The 23,655-nt window shown below is 44.4% G+C and overlaps 1 protein-coding gene across 4 annotated transcripts; it reads left to right on the top strand.

Annotated features, from left to right (window-relative positions):
• Window positions 1-648: 648 nt before the first annotated feature.
• On the top strand, window positions 649-22,682 carry FOSL2 (FOS like 2, AP-1 transcription factor subunit). Of its 4 annotated transcripts, none has more exons than XM_007071686.4 (4): window positions 649-1,675; window positions 10,320-10,574; window positions 14,699-14,806; window positions 16,128-22,682. In XM_007071686.4, exons 1-4 carry the CDS (start codon window positions 1,577-1,579, stop codon window positions 16,635-16,637), a joined length of 972 nt encoding a protein of 323 aa, XP_007071748.1. In that variant the 5' UTR covers window positions 649-1,576; the 3' UTR covers window positions 16,638-22,682. The 4 variants fall into 4 exon arrangements, with proteins under 4 accessions (XP_007071748.1, XP_027689621.1, XP_043399466.1 ...); XM_027833820.3 differs by lacking the exon at window positions 649-1,675 and adding an exon at window positions 1,714-1,799; XM_043543531.1 differs by lacking the exon at window positions 649-1,675 and adding an exon at window positions 1,828-2,223.
• Window positions 22,683-23,655: the final 973 nt, after the last annotated feature.

The following is a 23,655-nucleotide window of genomic DNA, read 5'->3' on the forward strand; positions in this document are numbered from 1 at the left end:
CAGGCAGGGCTGCAAAGCCAGCCCCTGGATCCAGCTTCCCCCGCGGTGCAAAGCCAGCATCTGGATCCAGCTCTCCCCACTCCCCCGTTGCAAGGATAACTCTGGCTCCAGTTGTACACACACACACACACCGTTGTAAGGACAACTCTGGATCCCATTGCACACTCCCCCCACCTCCCTCCCCGCACTGCAAAGCCAGCGCCGGGGTAATTGTGGATCCAGCCCCCGCCTTCCCCGCTATCACACAGCCAGGTGCGCGTTCAGGAGGAACTTGAATCTCCGCTTCTCTCTCTCTCCACTTTTCTGATCCGGTTCCCCTTTAAGCGGAGCCGATCTGGTGCGAGCGAGTAGGGAATCCCTCTCGGGCCGCGTCATCCTAACCAAGGAAACCCGGGCTGGCGTCGGATAACGCAAATGACCATCTTTGGCAACGTGCGCCAATGGAACAGACTAAAGGCCGCCAGTGAGTGGGGGGAAGGGGCGGGCTCTGCCAGGAACAAATCAGGCGCGCGGGGCCCCGGGCTGCTCCCCCGCCGCACAGGGGATTGTGCCGTCCCGCCCTGCAGGGCTCTGAGATTGGTTTGCAGGCGGCGGGCTGGGTTTGGCCAAATCGGATTAAGTGGGCGGGGTGAATTTCCCCCTCCCCCTGCCAGGTGGGAGGCTCCTCCTTGCAAAGTGGGGTTTGGCGAGCTGGGAGTTTGACGTGTGTGACTCCACATGGTACAGCTCTCAGAGGAGGGGATGGATAATAAGAGTGTGGAGTTGAACTAATGCCATTGCACTGACTCATCCAGGGAGAGCAAAGGAGCTCAGAGAACGAGATACCAGAGAGACTCACAGACAGACAGACAGACAGAAAGGGGGGCAGGCGACCCGGGGGGGAGAAGAGAAGAGAGAGACTCACGCGGGCAGAGGCTGGCAGGCAGCGAGTGTACAGATCAATAATTAAGGGAGTTTAAAAAAAATCAAGAGGCTAAAATCCTGGACTGAGTCACCCAGTTCAGTTAGAGCAGGGAACTGGCACTTTTATAAAGGACTTAATTAAATAGGAGGCAAAGAGCCTCTTGACTGAAAACTACAGAGCCAGAGGAGCGTTGAAACCAGAACAAATATTCACAGGAAGTCTGAAGAAGGGCAATAGACACACGCGTTTTGAGTGTGTGTGGTTAGGTCTTTTTTCCCTCCCCTTTCTCTTCTTCAGAGCAAATGTAACAGATTTTAAGACAGCAAGAGACTTTAAAACAAAGAGAGACGTCTAATTTACACTTTTTTTGCGGCACATTTTAAATCCACATTTTTTTTTCCTGAGTGCACCAAAGACCTCTGGGATTAGAGAGAGTGGCTCTATTTTGTGAGGTGGGAAATATTATTTTCCCCCAGTCTTGAGTGGCGGAAAAAGTTGAGGAAAGGGCTTGATTTTTAACTCTTTATTTAAACAAACAAACAACCCCCAGATCTTTACGGAGCGCAGTTGGAAGGCTGAAAATAAAAATCAGGCGAGAGAGGCGGAGAAATAGAGCGTGTGTGTGTGTGAAGGAAAATACATTGTGTTTCTCTCCGGCTTCTACCTCGGATCATGTACCACGACTATCCCGGGAACTTTGATACCTCCTCCAGGGGCAGCAGCGGCTCTCCAGGCCACCCAGAGACTTACTCCAGCGGCACAGCACAACAGGTAGGGGCGGTCACAGGCACCTTGCCATGCAACTGACATGATCAAAGCTTCTCCCCCCCCCCTTCAGTGCATCTTTATTTTTGATCATCTGAGCACCCTCTGCTGTGGGACCCAAGGACAGTAGGTAACACAATTCTGTCTTCCACTCTGCACACCAAGAGCTTTACTTTGAGACCAGGTCTCCGCTTCAGACAGGATTAAATAATGTAGTGTGGCTGTGTATAACATCTCTGTGTCTGTAATATCCTTGTTATATTGTGCTTTTGTGGGCCATTTTTCTCTAAGATGCTTCAAAAGAAATCTGCTTAACCAAATAGTAAAATTCACTTGCCACACCCAGTCCATTTTCTGAGCGCCTTTATCAAACCTCTGCCTAGTTGGAGATTAGGGAAATAATAGGTGCTGCCTGTCCTTTGGCGCTCCAAATCCATCTCGAGTCCACGCCTTAAAAGGAGGGGGGAAACAACTTTTGTCTTTGCAAGAGTTTGGGCGGTTTTGTGTGAACGTAAATAATGAGGAATCTAATCTACGGATTTACAGGACGCCAGGTCAGGAGAGAAAGGCAACGTTTAATCGCCAGTGCAGCTAAGTGTTTAGCGTGTGAGTGTTTAAGTGTTGCTTTATATTTCCTCTTGAAATTACCGTCTCCGGGATCCAGTTGCTGTCAGGGGGGCAGCGGGGTCTGTGCTGAAAACACACACCCTGGTGCTGCCGCCGCCGCGACATTACTGGGTCAGTCACTCATCGTGGGTTCTGCTGTCCTCTGCTGGAGTTAATTTGGGGCTGAAAGAAGCAACGTGTGTGTGTGAGTGAGAGAGAGAGAGGGAGACTAACGCATATACTTTCGTTTTATGCCAGTTTGGGGATTGGAGGCTGTGTGTGTGGATTCCTGGTGGATTTCCTAGTGGGAGTAATTACAAAAAAAAAGGAGAGCGTATTAAAATGACTTTCACCCAGTTTGTCTATGTGTATGGAAATGTGTATGTGTTTATATATAAATACATGCAGTATGTTGTGCATATACTGTCTGACTGCTGCTCTGCACCTTATGTGCATCTTTGAGTGTATGCAATGAATTTGCATTACTTCTTATAGGAAATGTTTCACGGTGCTAAAAATATCAACTCTTACTCTGCTTTCCACTAAAATAGTGTTCTTTTCTATACTTATCCAATGTGCTAGCTGAGCATACCTACAGACATGGCAGATGTCATCAAACAGGCACTGAACACTTGGAAGTCAGAATCCCTGACTTTTATTTATCCTTGGAAAGTGAAGGGAATGCAGTGTAACCTGAAATACTGCCAGCTCTGTAGGAATTCTACTAAACATTTAACCCAAGTGAAATGGTGCTAGTTACTACGGTTTATTTCAAAATGCCACCTATTATCAATGACATTTCAGAATCTTGATGGGAGACAGGACACCAGGAAATAGGGTCTGATCCTGACATCCCTAGGCAGCTTGCCCGAATAAAAAGTGCAGAGGTGGGTCTGTGATCTTTACACAAGAGTATCACACCTTAATCTCATCAGTCTGCTTTCAGATTGCTCCCAAAGCCTGTAGATAAGAGATAAATTTCTAAGTAGACCAATAGTTTTAAGACAAAGGTGGGAATGCTCCTCTGCTTCACAAACTTTCCTGGAAAAGAGGACTTTCTGTTTTCTGCTCAGATAACTCAGATTTTATCACTGAACGCAAACCTGGTATCTAGCTCCAATTCCTATAGGTAGGTAAATACAATCCAGAGGCTCAGACTCATTATTATTATTATTTATTTATTATTAATATTATTATTATTATTATTATGTTATTCTTATTATTTGTAAATAAAAATTTGGAAAGAACATTACATGGTCTTTGGGTCACAGTTCTATTTGGGGCTTTTCACCTACCTCACTGAAGTAGCTTTCCCGTTTTTTAGTGTAAAAAGCACTGAAAGGAAGAAAGAATAGTTTTAAAAAAAAATCCATCCACCCATAGGGAGAGGATAATCATTGGCTAAGCAGAAAACAAGTGTTGGCTAATTCACAGCCTGGTGTAATATGCACATAGATTTTGCAATTAATAATAGTATGGAAATCTTACTTTGTTATTTGGTACCTTTCAGCAATAATAGTTTACAGTTGCTTTTCATGCCAAGGAATCCTCAAGGTAACTTACTAAAAAATAATAAAAAAAAATCTGTGAAGCTCTCTCCTGTCTTGTTTTAGTTAAAAGCTCTTCCCTCCCCCACCATCTTCTCCCAAGTAGACAAGCTGTTTTGTGAGCTGAACCAAAACAGCATTACTTCCTTGACATCTATATGCTATTACCCTAATAGGTCCTGTGATACTCAGTCTCAAGGTCCTTTATTGCAAGGGAGTTAAAATATATGGAATCTTTTTAAGTAGACTTTATTTGATTTGGAAGGTGTTTAAAGAATTTCAGTAGAGCGCGCCCACTCCCCCTTTTTTAATAGTGTCTGTCTGTGAGGATGGAATGTGTTTTTGTATCGGCCAGGCTTTCTACGTACCTAGGGAGTGATATTTTTGCTCTCTTCTGGTATTCAGACATTCCTCAGCTTGCTGATTGCGGCTTGTTGGTATTTACTGTTCAGTTTTCCTGTTCTCTTGACCCTCAGGATGCAAGCTCTTACAGAGCTCATGGGATCTAGTTACATTTTTGAGATAACTTTTCTTGTTGTAAGCTTCTGATCTCCCATAATATTGGAACTAGAAGAATGGAAGATATTTCCTGTTGAAGTTGCGTGACTACATGAACCTGAAGGCTGGTCGTTTTTTTTGTTTGTTTGTTTTTTATAAAGGGGACTTTTTCCTTTTAGTTTTCCTAGGAAAACACTTCAGAAAGGCTTATGTGCCTGCATAAACTAAATCCATGGCTTCTGTGGAAAGCATTACGCAATCGGGCCAGTTACACAAACCTATGTTATTTCATAACTTGTTTACATCAGCTGGCCTTCTCTCTCACTCTCTTCTTTCTCTCTCCCTTTTTTTCCCCCACCAGGGTTGCTTCATCTCCCCTCCTCCCCCCAGTTATTATTATTTCTTGCATAATTTGTGCAAATTAACTGGAAGCGTGGGAGACACATCAAGAAGTCATAGGATCATTTTTTAAAAATCGCCCTATATTAAACTTTGCCAACAGTACCAGCCTGTGACATTCCTCACATCAAAGAACTTTTACCAGAAATGACTCAAAAGTTTCCCAGCTCGCTCCAAATATACCTCGTTGGTGCCCTCTGTAGGATAATCCCAGTAGGAATGCTTCCAGGGATTGTAGTTTGGAATCAGATGATTTACTCATTTTCAGTAAATGTGAGGAGGAGGGAGGAGAGAGGGGGGTTGAGAAATTGAACATGCTTGGATAGCTTGGCGCTCTTGGTTTGTTTTTGTTTTGTATCTTTCAAATGCAATACACACAGTAGATCAAGTGAATTTTGCAGAGGCTGTGACACTTTGATTGGCTGTGTAGAATGTGTGAGTTAATGAAGTCTAAATAAAATGAGCTGGTTTTATTTTTTTTCCCTTGTTGTTTTTCTTTCAAACGGCGAGAGAGAGTGTGTGTGTGTGTGTGTGTGTTTGATATGGATGCCAGAATATAGTTTCTAAGGTTACTATCTTATTAGGTCTTAGATCAGGAAATTGGCTTAATAAGTACATAAGTAAAAAGAAAAGGAGTACTTGTGGCACCTTAGAGACTAACCAATTTATTTGAGCATAAGCTTTCGTGAGCTACAGCTCACTTCGTCGGATGCATCATGAAAGCTTATGCTCAAATAAATTGGTTGGTCTCTAAGGTGCCACAAGTACTCCTTTTCTTTTTGCGAATACAGACTAACAGGGCTGTTACTCTGAAAAAAGTACATAAGTGTTTTCTTTAAAAATCTGGGACACGTCTCAAGAAGCTTGTGTGTCTTCTTTCCCCTTGATCCTTGCAGATTTTGTAGATTAGGATCAAACAGAAGCCTCACCTCTGTTTTAGGAATTGGTCGGTTCCACTGATTCTGTACTATGGAAATCAGCAGTTTTATTACCACATAAAATACACAGCTTGCAAAGTTTTCTTTTGAATCTTTCTTCTTCAGAAGCTGCATCAGTCACGTTTCAGTGGAAATCGTCTTTCTGAGCCAAAACTTTGATGCCTTTTAACTGTTCTATCCTTACAATGCAGCGCTGTGATGTTTTTTAATGTTATGTAAAATATTCTATACCTAATAACAAACTTGCCTTGTGGTGAATGTAGAATTTAATGAGGATAATATATTTGCTCTTTCAGACTGGAAGATTTCCTCCTACATATTATCCCACTGCAGTGTCTGACCTGCAAGGAAACTACTTGCATGAGAAAAGCTTGCAATATTGAGCCATTTATTTGTTATAGGATCATTTGGGTTGGAGGGGATCAACTTTTCTTGGGTTCATGGGCAGCAGTGACTCACTTGGAGCAGCACGGAAGCTCCCCATGAAGATGAGGAAGGGAAAGTGCAGTCCCATCAGCCTGAAATATCACACCGTTGCTGGTATATATACAGGTCTTTGTGACCCACTGATCTAGCCCATCCCTTTGCATTTTGTGGCAAGATTTAATTCATTATCTTTGGAATGTCCCTGGGAGATGAAGCATGGGAGGCCATTACCCAGTCCCATGTTTTAGATTATACTGGGAACAGACCTCAGCCCTTTTGGAAGCAATGGGAAAGCTAGAGGCGCGTTTGTCTTTTACCAGGGAATGTGATGGTATCTTGATCTGCATGTTGCTTGGGGCTGTGCTAGGGCGATGGCTCTGCAGTGTTGCAGTAGTTGTACGTTCCAGAGCGGGGTGTGGAGATCTAAAGTGTGCAGCATTACCATTTTACTATTGCTAAACATTGTATATAGTGCCATGAATCTCCATGGGACTTCAGAAACATAGACACCAAAGGACTTGCAATCTAAATAAAACATAAAACAACCAATCAGGAGAGGGTGGGTGTGGGGATTACTGCTGAGGAGATGAATGCAGGAGGCTATAAAGTGGGATTTGAAGGAAGGGGGGGCTAAGGGAGGAGGGACTTGGTGGATGAGGGTCGGGAGAGTGTTCCAGGAATAAGGGCCAGCATGATGGAAGGTACAAAGCTGATTGTGGGGAAAGGAGAAATAGAGCTGGGAAGAGCAGTAAAAGGACTTCGGGGAATGAGCTGAGATACAGGTGAGGGCAAGATTATGCAGGCCTGCTAGATGAGGGGAACAAATTGGCACCCAATGAACTTCAAAAGGAGGTGGAGCAGGTCAGAACCTGCCACTGAAAACTATGGTATCACAGTGGATTAGACCTGGAAGCATATTGGGAGCCTCATAGGTAACCACTGTGGCGTTCCAGTGACAAAGGGCTTGGGGCCTACTAGCATTTTTGTAAGGGAAAGTGAATGGCAGTGCAGTGTCTGAATTGTAAAGCAGGTGAGTTGATCGAGATGGGCAGGAGAGAGTTGCCACCATGGGGATCATGGCCCCTTGAGCACCAAGCAGAATGTGGAAATGACCACGGTTACATATAGTAGGTAATTGTGCATTCGGTTTAGAGACCTAACATGAGTCATAGTGGAGCGTCTTTTAAGACAGTCTTGTGATAAGTGACACATCCTGTAATTAGTTAGATGGCGAAAGGAGCATAATAACGGAGGATTTTTACTGACACCTTTCAGAGTTGCCTGTCTCAGCAGAAATTTTCTGAAGCCATATTAAGGGATTAGGAAGGAGGCTAGAGCAAAGGAGGACACGAGTCCCGGCGGAAACTAGAGGTGTTTCCTTCTGCCTCTAAGCCTGTCATAGACAATTTTGTCTGGGCACAAAGGCTAATATCCTAGGTTTACAGATGGAATGTCCAACGCTTTAGCACAATCCAGGGATGCAGTCAAAGCTCCATCTACAAGACAGAACCCTGCTTAACCCTGTATAGATGCCTTTATCTTGTTACTGGCCCCCTGAGCTAGTTGCCTTTGCCACTGTTACCACTGCCAGGAATAGGTGTGTTGAGAAGAACTCATTCTATGTGATAGCAGGGTCCTAGATCAAATGGAAGACGTGATTGCAAATCTAAGGGCAGTGACCTTTCCATTGACATAGGGCCTGATCTTCATCTCTTAATGGATTGGGAGAAGTTAGTATCTGACCCTTCATCCAGATAATTTGGTGATTATTATAATTTTTATGACCTGTCAGATGTGAACTCCTTCCTGGTTATGAGGAGTTGAAGGTCAGGATGTATGTCACTGCAAGGATCATTACCCTTAGGTTTGCAATAAACTCTCCTGAATGATAATTTTTCATATCTATAGTACTTTCCATACAGGGCTGTCAACACATTTTGCAATGGTTAATTTGGCCTCACAACACACAGGTGAAGACGGTAAGAATAATTATTCCCCTCTTTAAAGAGAGGGGGAACTGTAGCACAGAAAGGCAAAGATCACACAGGAAATCAGTAGCAGAGTTTGAAGTGGAACCCAGATCTCCTGACTCTCAAAGCTGTTCTTTAACCGCTACACTAGCTCATGCTCCCTCTTTATGACCTTAATGTAATTTTTCCTCTATCTCATCCCAGCACTAGTTACACTATATAATGTGGAGACATGAAGACATCCTGTCCTATACTACAAGCATAGCTTACCTTGTTGGAGAACAGGGAGAGAGAGGAGTGGCACGTATAGCTATTTTCAGCAAACTCCTTTATAGGAGCCATGAAGAGGAAGTATAGAAGGACCTAAGGTTCTGGTGGGGCTTTTGCTGAAGGTTTGATATCAGGGGACAGGTTCATTCTTACATTCCCTCCCTTAACCGATTCACTCATTTTTTCTCCTAACTTTCCTCCTTAGTTTAGGGCTGTCTGATGCTTTAAATTGGAATTTTTCTGTGTTTCAGGTGGCTCTTTTGGGCTCAATTCTGGTTGCATTGAAGTCATCAGGAATTTGGGCCAATGTTACACACACAGTCCAATGGCTAAAGTTCTGGTCCTGTAAAAATCTGGAAAATTATTTTTATAGACCTTGATTTAGGAAAACACTTAAGCACATGCTTAACTTCAAGATCATCCTTAATGCTTAAGTACTCTCTTGAATCGGGGTCATGGTGGTGGTGATTCCCCATTCCTCCAGTTTTCTGGCTCCTGTGATGTCATTTAATTGACCTAAGGATGTGCATTTGCACAGGATCATTTCAAGGGCCACAAACTGTTGTTGGCTGATAGTTCTCACCTCTGGTCCTAAAAGTCTATTGTCACTTCTGTATTCAAAGTTCAGAATGTTGGTGGTGCAAGACATGTCTTTAAAACCTAATCTAACCTTTGAGTGTCTCCTGAAAGGATCTCTTTCTAGACAAAAGCATTCTTTCTCTCATGCTTCCCCCTCCTGGACACATCATTGTTTTCCTAGTTGTTTAGTGCCAGCATATTATCCAGGTGGATTTACTTAAGTCTGACTGAAACCAGGTGTACAAGTTTTATGGAGGAGATCATTACCTACTGACTTGGTTTTACTGCTGCCTTGTTTTGTCTAGACAATGCCAAGAGCTGCAAGGAACTTGTCCAGTCTGAATCCTGAAACACATTTTATAGGCTGCATTTAAAATATGTAAACATGCACATAACTGTCCCAGAGCTGGGCATTTCACATTATACCCTAGAACCTGTTTGTGGTGAGCATGGTTCCACATAATGAAGCCCTGAATTGTTGTGTGGTCTCTCTCTGTTATCACTGCAATTCTCTATACAAACCTTTCATTCATAGAGCCATATCCTTTGGCCAGAACTCCCGTGTTATAGGGGCAGAACAGATCCCCCGTAAAAAGGTTCCAGTGAACTACGTGCTGGTGTTTCTGGCTGAAATTTCTCTTCCTTTTTTCTGGATTGATGGGGAAGTATTTTTCTAGAAACTCCTCAATTCCCCTTTTAGACTTGGCCATGACTTGCTGTGTGGGGTGAATGTTCTATACAACATGCTTTGCACTGTTTGCAGGGAGGGCAAGTGTATTATGGGAAAGAGAGGAGTTTCTTTGGCAGGAGTGGGATTGGAGGGGAGAGGGAAGGAGTTGCTTTGGGATTGGGGGCGGGGAAGAAGAGGTTGCTTGGCAGTGAGTCTCATTCAGAAGTGAAGTAAAACCAAACTGCACCAGAGCGGAATGGCATCAAGAGGTACAAATAATCATTGTGACAAGCGAAAAGGCCCTTCACTTCACACATCAGAACAACATAGATCCTTCAACATGATAGGCTCCCACTGTGAGGCTTTTAGTTTTTGTTCAAGTACCAGAAGGTGCACAGGGCGTGTGCTGTCTGTGCAGGTGCTCTCCGTCCCATCCACTCCTCAGGAACAAGTGCAAACACAGGCTATTCTGCATGGAAACTAAATGGCATGTATGGGGCAAGTGCCAGAATCTGAAGCCTGTTCTGCTGGTTGCCACACCAGGCTGTCTGCTTGTGGAAGGGCGTAGCTTTCCATGCCATCTGTATATCGATGGGTCACTGAGTCCATCTGCTTCAGGTGTTTATGTCCTGATTCTGGTACCTGCTTAGATTCTCCCAGTGAATCTCCTTCTCCACTTGTTTCTGCTTAGACATCAATATTGTGCATGTACTGATCTCTCTCTCCCTTTTTTTTGTCTCCTTCTAGAAATTCCGGATAGATATGCCAGGATCAGGCAGTGCTTTTATCCCCACCATTAATGCCATAACAACCAGCCAAGACCTGCAGTGGATGGTCCAGCCCACAGTGATCACCTCCATGTCGAGTCCCTACTCTCGCTCACATCCCTACAGCCACCCTCTGCCCAACTTGTCTTCAGTTGGTGGACATACAGCCCTTCAGAGACCTGGTGTCATTAAAACTATTGGGACCACAGTGGGCAGGAGGAGAAGAGATGAGCAGGTAACCATGGTGGATAGAATGCCTCATCCTAACTTGCAAGCTAAGCAGTTTTGGGTATAGCTGGTGTTTGGGTATAGCTGCAAGACAACCTAAGGTGCTGCAAGTAATAGGGCTGGTGATTCAGTAGGTAGTGCTCTTGGTCTGAAACTGACTGATACCCATCCCAGCTTGGTATTGTGTTGCTGGAAGGGCTTTCTTTTGGGTGATGCCTAAAAACCAAGGCCCTGACAACTTGGGGCTTTACAAGGATCCCATGGCAACTTTTGCAAGAGTAAGAAGGTTTTAATCCCTCTATGGCCGACTTAATTCTATTTGGCTGATTATTTTGTCTCCCTAAAATTCCCCCCTCGTTGCATTTTTCAATGAGTAACATATTCTTCACTTCCTGTCCTCAATTTGATACGTGGTGTTATGGTGCTTTGTTAAATAGCTGCCAGGTTTCCTTTTCAGGGGTGGCTGCATTTTGGTTGTAGGTGAATTAATTCCTAGGGACAGATCCTCAGGTATGCCTGAACGCTGCTTAGAATCCTCTGTGTGTGTGTGTGTGTGTGAGATGGGGAGATAGGTGGCTTTCAGTCACGTTTCCACTTCCTCCGTCCTAGGAGTACCAGTTAGAGCAGCCCTGTGGTTACAGTGACCCTTAAGGACTGTTCAATCAGCTCCAGAGCACAGCACACTCTGATCACACTCCTTTCCACCCTGCCATCCAGGGCTGGCCCTTACTTTATAAAGGCCTTTCAGGTCCCTCAGAATATCACACGAAAGGAGGCAATTTTATTGCTGTGAGATCATTACAAGTTGTAATTCAGCCAAGCTCCCTCAAAGGCTTCTTCAAGTCTGGGCCGATCTGTGGCTTCACATCAAAACCAGGTGAAACTCTGTAGTCTAGACTGGGTTTCAGTTTGAGTTTATTTGGCTGGGGCCTCAAATAGAAGAAAACCTCGGAACCGCTGAGTTTTACACAATCTGCTTAAGAAAATACCCGGGGATTGGAGGAGGGAGGGCTGACCCTGCTGGAGTGCCACGCCATCCCTTCTCCTCTGGGCCAATTCCTTCCTTTTCCAGTGTGCTCCCCGGCTAGCTGGTCCCACTCTGATTCCAGTGTTGTGTGCTGGCATGAGCATGCAACTAACCAGAACTGGGATGTGGGAGGCTTTTACTGCACAAACATATGCTTATTAAAAAGAGCCGCCTGCGTAGTGGGTGGCTGGAGATCTAAGTCTATTTCCTAGTGGGCAGGTGTCCACTTCGCAAACCCAACAATATCCAATCCCTTGGTGGCAGTCTGAGCAAGGACTGAATGATCTTGTAAACTGAGCTCGTTTTGCCCAGGGCTTTGCTCCTCAGAGGGACATTAATATGGCTGGTGTGGGCAAGCTTGGACTTCCACTGTCCACACTGTACCTGTTATGTGGGTTAATAGTGGACTCCAGCCGCCAGGGCGGTCAAACCAGTGCCTTCCATTAGTGCAAAATTCACTTCTAAAGAAACTAGAAATAATCTGGATCGCCCTGTGTGACTCTGAAGCCGCAGTTGTGCAGGCCTTTGCAGAGAAATGCAATGGGACACTGCACCTGGCCAGCAGATTAGATGGGTATTGCACAAGGTCTGTTTTTAATAAAACACTAAGCCTTGCTTTTACTTCCACATCATCCATTTTGATTTTCAGTCTGACTATTGTAGCCTGTCTGTTTTTTTGAGATCTCAGAGGCAGACAAGGGGTTAACATTGCTCATAGTGAATGAAAATCCCCTTGGTGCAGAGGGCTAACACAGTTCCATTTTTAAGCCCTATTTTTATAAGTATGTGTTTGCTCAAGAAGAGCCCGATCCTCTGTTCAGAGTAAAGCAGTGCATAGGTCTTGTGCTGGCCCCCTGCACAAGGGTGGATTCCCCTCGCTTTCACTGGGTCCAATGCTCTGTTGTCTAAAGTGGAGTAAAGCTGGCACTGGAACCAGAGGAATAATTAGCAACAAATAATTTGTATGGCAAACGTTGCCTCTGCGTTCACAAATTGGCCACGAAGAGATCCCAATATGCTCCAATTTGATTGTTGTTTGACTTTATTTCCTGAAGAATGCCGGCCAGTAATTCCTGGCCTGTGGCTTGTTTGTGAGCGATTCATTGTGGGTCCTTCCGATTCAAGCTGTGCTGATTAGACGTATGCTGTGTTCGGTACCTGATGAGCTGAATGGGACTCCTAGGATCAGATTTCTGATGTGGGGGCTCATGAATCCAATTCAGAATTCATTTTCTGAGACTATTCTATAATATTTGCTGAAAATAGGTTGTTTTGGTGACTGTTTCTGCTGGCAAACCCATCTACTAGCCTATTCACGCAGAATTAATACGAAAGGGGTACAAACAATGAAGAACTGGACTCCTTTAAAAACACCAAGGACTGTTCCTCTTTTTAGGCCCCAGTTAATGTTACACATATGCAAATATTCTGTGCCAGATTAGGGCCTGAGTTGTCACCAGTTGTGGTTGTTCATGGGACTTGTTAAAGTGGCAACCTGAGTCAGATCATTAAACAGAATTGAAGTTACTGGCAAGAAAATTTTGGTCTGAAACCTGTTTTAGTGGGACTTGTGCTGCTAAATCCCATTGGTGCTTTTGAGAATCCCATCCATAGGCCCCAGGTCAGCTAACAATTTAAGCATGTGCTTTAGGGCTCTGCTGAGCAGGGGCCATATAAACTGTATATATTGTATGCACACACATACATGCCCGTTTTATACACAATAAAAATTCATGTATGTGCAATCAAAATAAAAATCACAGAAATGTATAAAGTTAATAAAAGAGCAAAAGCACAATGGGATCAGGGGCGGGGGGGCAAACACGCAGATTAAAATGAATGTACTGAAACGGGAATGATTGCAACAAAATATATAAATAAATAAAACCCCAGAATGAAGTTAGGCAGAGTAAAAAACCATAAACAAGAACAGATAATGAAAGCGATGACTAGCTTGTTCACAGCCCTAAGGTATTAAAACTGAAAGCTTTTTTTTTTTTAATTGAACAAAATGCTTTCATTATTTGTTGGCAGTTTATTTTTTTGCATTAGATCAACTTGGACCTTAACACCACATTAGTCTGTTTCCGTTTTGTTTCTAATCAGTTGGACTAATCCTTACTGGTTTAAAGTTGCAGAGCATGTCTGAAGTCAGTGGAGCTGTGTCGATGCACACCAGCTGAGGATCTGGCCCAGTGTCACTCTTTGCTTCTCATGTTCTAGTTGTGAATCCTGCACGGGAGTGATAAAATCCAAACAAAAATCTAGTTTGCATTGGAATTTAAAAACGGTGGGCCGGATCATCAGTTGTTGTAAGTCTAGGTAGCCACATGGGGTTCATTCAGTGTGCTGGTTTACATCAGCTGAGGAGCTGGCCTGGTATCTATAGCGATGGAAGCATTTCTGTTACTGTGAGATTTTGCAAACGTTGTTCCAAAACCTAGACTTTTGAGCCTGACGTGACTGGACACTGCTGGTCATCTGCTGCCCTTGAGTACTCTGGATTTACAACAGTGTCACTCCATGGGCTTCTGAGAGAACATAATCTGCCCTGTGGGTCTTTTTATGTTGCTGGATGGTTGCCTGCAGATACAGGAAGTACAGTGTGTTATCTTGGCTAGTGCTTGGAAATCTGGGGCCAGATCCTCAGCTGGTGTAGATTAGCATAGCTCCATCGACTTCAATAATGCTACTTTGATTTGCACCCACTGAGGATCTGGTCCCTGACCTTCAGGTTAATGACCGTGCTTGTGTGGAAAGAAGCAGATATGTTGTTTCAAGAAAGAGGCGCTTACAACATTTTGCTCTGGTTTTGCTTTATGTGCCACCCATTGTCTGCTTGGCCTTGGCTGCAGATTCACTGTCCTCTTGCACAGTCCTGTCGCGCCCCTCTCTACTTCGACCCTCTTCATTATGGAGCCAATCCTAGGAGAGATGCTGAGCACCTTCGTCTTCCAGCGACCTCCATGGGAGTTGAGAGTGCGCAGCACCTTGCAGAATCAGGCCCTTTTTGCTCTGTGGTGAACTGTTGTTCACAAAGTGCAAGGAAGGATTTGCTCAGATCTTGTGGTTTGGTTTTGAGCTTGTTTGGTATGTGCCTACAGCTGTCACCTGAGGAAGAGGAGAAGCGAAGGATCCGAAGAGAGAGGAACAAGCTGGCAGCTGCTAAGTGCCGTAACAGGCGTCGAGAGCTAACAGAGAAACTCCAGGCGGTATGTACTCTGCACGCATCTCTCCCCTTCTGGTTCTATACCCCTCGGATCACTCTAAACCATGCCTCTCCTCCTGCTGGTGGGTGACACAAATCTACTGCAAAGTATGTAGCACATGCCCTTTCAGTGGCTGGTTCAAGTCAGGCTCAAAAATCACTGCTTCCTACTGCTATCAGCTAGTGAAGTCGCTCCTTTAGCTCATGTGGTAGTTATGTGCTCTGATGCTCAATATCCTGGGTTCAAAGCCTACTGACAACCTATGTGGGGAGTATTACACTTGCACCCATGTGCCCCTCCCCGCACAACTCTCTTGTTGTTTGCCCAAGTTATAAGCATATATAGTTGTTTCACTGTCACACCCTCCAAACCCCACCTCTTTTCAGTGCTTGATTGTCAGTGTAGATTTTCCCTTTACATAATATGATTTGTTTGTGTTAATTCACGCTGAAGTAATTGAATAGGTTAAACCAATCACATTTCCCCTAGTGCAACTCCCTGTATACTCAGATAGATCTTTCTACAGGTCCCCTGGAAAGGTAGGATGGTCCAGTGTTGTAAAATGGGATAACAGCTCTACCCTGCCTCAGAGGGGTGTTATGAGGATAAAAACATTAAAGATGGTGAGGTGTTCAGATACAATAATAATGGGGGCCATACAAGTGCCTAAGATACTTTGGTTTTCATATGAGGACCAATACATCACTTGTTCTGCCCCAGAACCTAGTTGCCTACTGCAGTGATTAGGAGCCAGCTGGAATTTCCACGAGGGTCTCTTCACAGGGTTATTGGTGCCTAGCTGGGATAGCACCTAAAGGGGACAGCTGGCTTGGGATGAGCATGGACCCAGGAATGGAAACTCAGTCCAGTGGAACCCCTTTAGATTAGGCTGAATGCCCAAGGCAGTTTTGAGTGTTTGAAATGTGCCAGGTGAAGTGGCTGTAAGTTTTCCTTAACATGCAATGTCGTTCATAATTTGTACTGCTGCACCCTGGACGCCATGCGTCATTGTTTGTGATTTCCCCTAATACCCATTCATTGCTGGTCCTTTCTGCAGTGGAGCACCCCAGCAGTCTCTGAGATCCCAGGGGGACATTTTTTGTTTGACTGGCTCTGAAGGAGTGTGTTTGGTACTGCCTAAGTGGTAGATCCCAAAGGGTTGCCATGTTTCTTACTGCTCGTAGATGGTCTCTGAGAGGGGTATGCAGCATATCTGCTCAGCTTCTCTCTGTGCTTAGCACATTCTGATAAGGCTCTGACTTTGCCCACCGCTCTCTCCCCTAGCGTAGGCTGTCATATTTATTAATTTCTCCTCGGTCTGCAGGAAACGGAGGAGCTGGAGGAAGAGAAATCAGTGCTGCAGAAGGAGATTGCTGAACTCCAGAAAGAGAAGGATAAGCTGGAGTTCATGCTGGTGGCTCATGGCCCTGTGTGCAAAATCAGCCCCGAGGAGCGTCGCACCCCACCATCTCACAGCCTCCAGACGGTCCGGACTGGAGTGAGTGGAGCAGTGGTGGTGAAGCAGGAGCCGGTGGAAGAAGAGATCCCATCCTCCTCTTTGGGCCTCGACAAAGCTCAGAGGTCTGTCATTAAGCCCATCAGCATTGCAGGGGGGTTTTATGGGGAGGAGCCACTCAACACTCCCATTGTGGTGACCTCGACACCTGCCATCACTCCTGGCACCTCCAACCTGGTCTTCACATACCCCAGCGTGCTGGATCAGGAGTCTCCTCTCTCCCCTTCGGAGTCATGCTCCAAAGCTCACCGGAGAAGTAGCAGCAGTGGTGACCAGTCCTCAGATTCCTTGAACTCTCCAACCCTGTTGGCCTTGTAACCCCCACCCCGTGTCCCTCATTTGCCAGTGTGTTACATTCCCACCCAGGACTGTGGGGGTGGGGGGAACCTCCTCCACAGGATTAAAGACTGGCACAAGGGCGTTCAAGCACAAGGGCAGCAAGAGCAAGAAAAGGGGAAATGTGGCTCCAGGAGCCTCCTTGAGCAGGAAGAACAAGAACAAATGTAAACTCCATGGAAGCAGAAATGGTGATGGTGGAAATGACATGCCCAGTACATCTGGAGAGGGGAATCTCCCCTCTGGAGGAACTGCCTATGTAAACCTCTTTGTGTGTTTTAATGGACTTGGGAAACACGCTTGGCCAGGACTGGAGGCGAGCTGCAGAAAATCACTAGTCACCCCTTTCCTTTGTGAACTGATCTGATTAGTTACATTCTGTGCTTAGTTCATTCTGGTTGGTTGATCTCTCTCTCTCTCTCTCTCTCTCTCTCACTGATACCATGACATTTCATCTAGTCGATATCCACTCTAAAGGCTTGTTATGATCTTTGTTTGCTGATGATGATGACGACGGCGGGAGGAGCTGTGGGAAATTCTTGCTGTTGTCAAGGTGGGGAGCATTGGGAGGAGTCACAAATGCTTGGTCACAGGGGTAGCGCTTGTAAGTCAATAGCCCATGAGCTCAGTGGCAAGTGGCCATGAACTGAGGGGAAGATTTGTTTGGAGGAGTTGGAGGATATGAGATGGATATTTTGTCCCCCTCTCCCCATGCTGCAAAGGCCAGGTTAGCAAAATGCCTAGTAATGGGACCCAGAGTGATGCCCTGGTAGCTGATAGGATACCAGAGTCTGTTTCCACTAGCCGGTGTCTTTGGCAGCATTTCTCCTGTAATTAGTGTTTGTCAAATCTGCTGGTGGATCCTTTGTTTCCTTCACCCTGGCTACCTGCCATCTTGGGTGCAATGCATCCTGCTCCTCCTCTCAGTGTGCCTGACTCAGATGCTGATTCCACTCAATGCAGTTTGCATCTCTGTTGTCTTTCCTTGTCTGTGTCACTGTGCCTTGATTCCTGGCCCCTGTTGTATTTTGATACTTGCTGGATTGGGGGATTTTTAATTCTGGTGTTCAAGACAAGCAGAGCCTCTGCCCCTAACAGTGGGTCCTCCGTCTTCTCCTACACAGGGTCTCAGCTGACAGTGCAGAATGCACACAATGGGCATGGCCATTTAAAATTAATGTTCACTACTGAAAATGATATGTTTAACCTCAACTCCTCTGGAGCCAAGTCCAACTCCTACTGCAGGTCAATGGCAGTTAGAAACCTTGCTCAGGTGCATTGTAGGTTTTTGCAAGATCGAGTGCATGGGGGTTGGATCAGGCTCCTGTTGTAGTAGCTGAGAGCTCCTTTCAGTGCATTCAAAGAGAATCTCCATTCATTTAAGCCCGTTGAAGCTGCTGTGTCAGCATATCTAATTGTGTGGGGTATAATCTTCTTAGGTTTATCAACCGAAATCTGGATATGTTCTGAATTAGGCTAGACTATGGAGAAATCTTTGGGGCAGTGTTCTATTTTAGGGCCCAATCCTGTGAGATGATGAGCACCCTCAGATCCTACGGTCTCTATTGGGATTTAACGGTACTCAGCACCTCAGAGGATTGGGCTTTTACGTAGCTATCATGGATTCTAACAAACCCTCACTGTTGCTTAGTTGCTTGTATCAGGTTTAAAGGGATACTGTCTGAATGTAGGTTTTCTTTCAAACCAAACCAAACCAAACCCACACGTACAAAACTTGCCAGGAACAGAAATGTTTTAGTGAATTGTTCATGAAACTGAAATTCATTGATCCTGTTCTTTCTTAATTATTGGAACATTCCCTACTTTATGCTCGTGCCAGAGACCCAAACGTGAAACTAACCAGTTAGTTTAATTGTCCTTAGTTGAAGTGCAAAACTTAACTGATTAATAGAAATAAAGGTAAATGATTTTAAACATTTTTCAGTAATTTGCCCAGCGAAGATTGTTTTTAATATTTTTTTTAGCTAAAAAGTGTCACTTCAAGATAAACTGTGGCTTCTGTCCTTTTTTCCCCTCAGTTTACCAGATGCTCATTTTGGCTGATCTAAATCACAAATCTAGGGTCACTCAGTAAAATGTCTCCTATGTTTCATTTCCACTCATGCAGGGCAGAAGATAATATTAATAAGCGGTGACTCCTAAACGCATGTAATTTCTCCCTGGGCCAGTTGACCTGATCCACTTTTCTGCAGGAACCTCCCTAGAATTAATTCATGATTAGCATACCCATTAAGAACTGAGTAGGTACCTGTTTACCCAGATTTCTGAGGATTACAAAACTGGTAGCGTGCGAACAAAAGGCTCTTCTAAAGTCTCCTTAGTACCAAACTGAATTTGTGGTGTCTTGAAAAATAACTTGTCCCTTCTTCTAATGTAACTTCAGGTGATGCTCACAATCCTATCAGCTATCTATTTGATTTGGGATCAGACAGTCCTTTTCATTACTGTGGAAGGGTGGTGAGAAATCTGTCCAAGAGTGGAAGACCTGGCCAGTTTTTGTGGGTAACTGGGGTAGCAAAATAGAATGTTTCTGAAAGAAATTTTCAAGTGTCCTTTCCGCTGCCTATAAAACCCTCTTTTGCCAGCCAACAAGAGTTAGTCCCAGAAATGAGAAATTATTTTTTCACATCTGGTCTATCTGGATGTCTCAAGTATTCCCTTCCCCCCCCCCCCCCCCCCCGATCCTCTTCTGCTTAATTGGGCAAGTTTGAGCCTAAACTTATTGGGCCTTCCTCTGCAGCATGGGGCACAGGTCACTTGCAGGTTTAAACAAGTTTAAATGGTGAATTCTCTGTAACTTGAAGTCTTTAAACCGTGATTTGAGACTTCAGTAACTCAGCCAGAGGTTAGGGGTCTATTACAGGTGAGATTCTGTGGCCTGAAATGAGGAGGTCAGACTAGATGATCATGATGGTCCCTTCTGACCTGTCTCTGTCTCTCCTCCAAGCCATAGAACCCAACTCCTCATCTCTGTGACATGGGCATAGATCCAAGGGAGAACCAGGCTCCTCTTTAAGCCTAATTCATTGAGATGTTACCCAAAGGAGCCCAAGGCCTGGTCTACACTGGGGGAGAAGGGGGGAATCAACCTAAGATACGAAACTTCAGCTACGAGAATAGCGTAGCTGAAGTCGACGCATCTTAGATCGACTTACCTTGCATTCTTACGGCGTGGGGTCGACTGCTGCCGCTCCCCCATCAACTCCGCTTCCACCTCTCGCTGCGGTGGAGTACAGGAGTCGACGGCAGAGCGATCGGGGATCGATTTATCATGTCTACACTAGACACGATAAATCGATCCCCGATAGATCGATCACTACCCGCCGATCCGGCAGGTAGTGTAGACGTACCCCCAACCTCCTCGCTGGTGCTCACCTTCCTCCTGCCCTCACTGTTCCCCTTGTTTTGATCTTTCAGTGAGCACTTCAGAGCTGAGCCTGAGGCAGCGGCATCCCTGCTGAGTGGTGACCCCTTAGGCAATGTGTTTGTGACCATCAGAAGCAGAGGAACCCTTTTCTAATAACTGAAAATACCTTGGACAACTTGTCAGTTGTGACAGACAGTTTTTATAGCTGTGTATATTATAAATTCAAACAAACAAACAAAAAGCAAGAGGGGAAAACCCAGAAGCTCTGCAGCCTTTTCCACCTGCTTGCTTTGCCCCCGAAACCCTTCAGGGAGTCCCAGATTAAGAACCTCTGTTAGGCCACAGGGCTTGTGCATTCCACTTGAGTGGAATGGTAGGTAACCTTGGCTTTGCTTACTCTGTTGCAAATCAGACACAGCATGCCCTCTCTGCTGCTGTGAGCTGGCTCTGGATTCATCTTTTACCAGTGTCCGTTTCACCTGCCCTCTTTCAGATAGTGACATGCTGCACCATTTTGCAACCAGGAATCTCCATCACACCTATGTCGTGGTGATTCCTAAATGTGCAATGTCTTCAAATGTTCTGTTTGTGGTTGGGGACATATTGCAACTCGGCTCTGATCCAAAGGCTATGTAAATCCCTGGACATCTTTCCCTTGACTTCAACAGGCTTTGGATCAGTCCTCTAGTGTTTGGCCCCAGCTCAGTAAAGCACCTGAGCACACGTTTAGAGTAAATCACTCCTGAACTGGAGGAGCAACAGCAGCTAAATCAAAGGAAACATTCTTTCAACCTCCATGTGCTTTTCTCATGCTGATTTCACCCCCATTTACCACCCCACCCAGTTCTGGCATGGCCCCTATCTATTCCTTCCTCTTTGGTGAGGGGGCTGACTAGTCTGAAAGCTGAGGAGTGGTAGGCCAGGGACCAACCTGCTGGGGGTCAATAGGTTTTTTTGTTTGTTTGTTTGTTTTAATATTATTTAAATGATCTATTAAGTTCATTTGAACCCTTAATTTTGCTGCTTTCTGTATGTATGATCTACCTGGCCTTCATCCTAAAAAAGCCTAGTATCTCATTATTTATTGGCAGGCAAACATTTTGTGTCTGCTCCAACAGATCTGCCCACCATTAATTTAACATCCTCCCAGCTCATGTTCCTGTTTTGGTTTGGTTTTTTCCAACTCTAAAGCAGAATTCTGAAATGTCTTAAAATAATAATTTCCACGACCATTACAAGATCATTCTCATCAGAAAGGCCAGATCAAACATTTTAAGAAAGGAGGGAACAATTTACATTTTATTTCTTATTTATTTATCATGTTTACATCTCTTTTTCTGTTCCAGACCTGGATATAATAATGAGAGCATTAAAAATACTTCAATTGTCTGGTTTTGCTGGTTACTAATGCTTTTTTCTTTACTTAAAAAGGAAAAAAAAAGATTCCTGAATTTATTTTTTTCTTGTCTGTATAAAATGTATAAAGAGATATTTGTTTCTAAAGATGCATTATCGGTCCTTTGTGAACAATAGCTGGGGCTGGGGACAAATCTGAGTACAAAATAATAATAAAATCCTGTCCTGTTCTACTTAAATTGTTCTCCTCCCACACTGTATGATTAAAGGGTTACTCCACTTTCTTGTTTGTGGTTACTTGATATTAAAAATGTGTAGAAAATAGGTATCTGATTGTTTTAGCTCAATGAGAGGATAAAATGTGTATATATTTAGATATACTGTGTAGTTCAAAGTAACATCAATAAGGGATAGTGCATCTTTAGTAGAGCGATAAGTTACTAGTGTCAACTGAAGTCTACTTTAAGATCCTTGAAGAAAACGGCCTGATTCTGATTCCATTTGCATGTGTATAAATCAGGAGTAACTCCTCTGAAAAGGCAATAAGTGGAGTTACGCTCATGTAAAACTGGTGTGAGAGAAACTGGAATCAGGCCCCAAAGATTCATATAAATCTATGGAGATCTGTGTATGTTTGGGGCACCATTATCTCCCCCCCGCCCCCCTCAAAAATTTAGATAATGATTTTATTTTCTTTTTGTCTGGGGTGAAATAATTCCTACCAAGAAGGTTCTTAAAGGTGACTGCTAAATGGGGACCCTTTGTTCATTTTGATCTTTGTATAGTTCTTGCGATCATGGAAAATCTTGGCTCTGAAGCAATCTCTCTGGTGTTGTCTCTTTTCTGTTCTTGTTATTTTACTGTAATACAGGCCTACAGTATTTGCACTAAAACAAAAAGCTTGTTAGAGAAAGCTTGCTGCTATGAAAGAAAGAACATATTAAAACAGTTTTGCTTTTACAATTTTAACTGAGTAGCATTTTGTAGAATAAAATCAATTTAGATTGGAAAAGAAGAATGAAGTTTCTTTTTTTTCCCCCCACCCTCTTCTTTTCATCCGCTTTTCTTTTCCTTCCATTCCTTCATGGTTTATTCCTCCTCTCCCTCGGTGCTCAGTTGTAATGATTGCCTGTGTTGTTGACTATGCTGCTGGGAGTTATGACACTTGTAAATCCTGTTTTAATGACGTTGTGGACACCTTTTGTATAACGAGAGCTAACTGGCGTTCTTCTCTCTGTTAATTGAAGTAATTAAAAGGCTGTCTTTGCCGTGAACAATTAAAAGCGTGCATGTTCCTTCAATCCAAACAAATGGCTACTGATGCCTGTCTGTAAAGCATTTCAGGGCTTCTTTCAACAAAGGGGATGTAATCCAGACAGCTGTTCAGCAGCAACAATGGTAAATGGGGCAGACACTAACGGAATGAACCACGTGGGCTAAAAAGCAAATATTGCATTAATCCCTTTCTCTTGCCTTCAAAAAGAAGGGGAGGTAACTAGAAAATGCAAGATGTGATGACCTGCTTTACCATCTTTCAGACAGAAGGACTCAAAGCTTCCACTGTTACAACCTGCGGGCTAAAGTCTGTTCCTGGGTACCTAGCTAGTCTGTGGAAGCAGCCTGCATTTACCTGGGGAGTTAAACAGGGATAATAACTTCACCCATCTATGAAAAGCAGCTGCCTCTGGGGTGGAAGGTGGCATCTGTTTACCCGCACACAGCAACACTATGTTACAGTTTAGGACAGGAACTAAAGGATCCTGTATCCAGTTGAAAATACAGGAGCAATTTTTGTTAGGCAATACATAATTAGCCATGTTGGCTTTGGCCCCAACTCCTACAAAGCAGCTCTATTCCTACAGCATCACTGGATGTTTTATGAGTATGTGCAGTTAGTACTTTGGTTTTGCATCTCCTTTGAAAGACAGGCACCGCCCCTTCTTCCATGAAGGAAGCTGTGTTCCTTGCCACACTGTGGAAATGAGTGTTAGGGAAGGATATGCTGATGTGCCGGAATGGCTTACATTAATAACATGGTATGACAAGCCTTCTGAAGTTTAGGGGAATGCTCAGGGCACTTTGTGTAACCATGAGCCACCAGGCCCTGAGAATATGCCTGCATGAGTGAACTCAATGGCCAGTGATCTACATTACAATTACAACTGACACTAAGCAAACACAGAAGTTGAGGAGCAAACAGGCCATGGAGACTGAACTATCTTAGTGTTCGCCCCTCTTGGGCAGGGATAGTGTGAT

The sequence above is a fragment of the Chelonia mydas genome, chromosome 3, assembly GCF_015237465.2.
Source record: "Chelonia mydas isolate rCheMyd1 chromosome 3, rCheMyd1.pri.v2, whole genome shotgun sequence".
Taxonomy (NCBI): Eukaryota; Metazoa; Chordata; order Testudines; family Cheloniidae; genus Chelonia; species Chelonia mydas.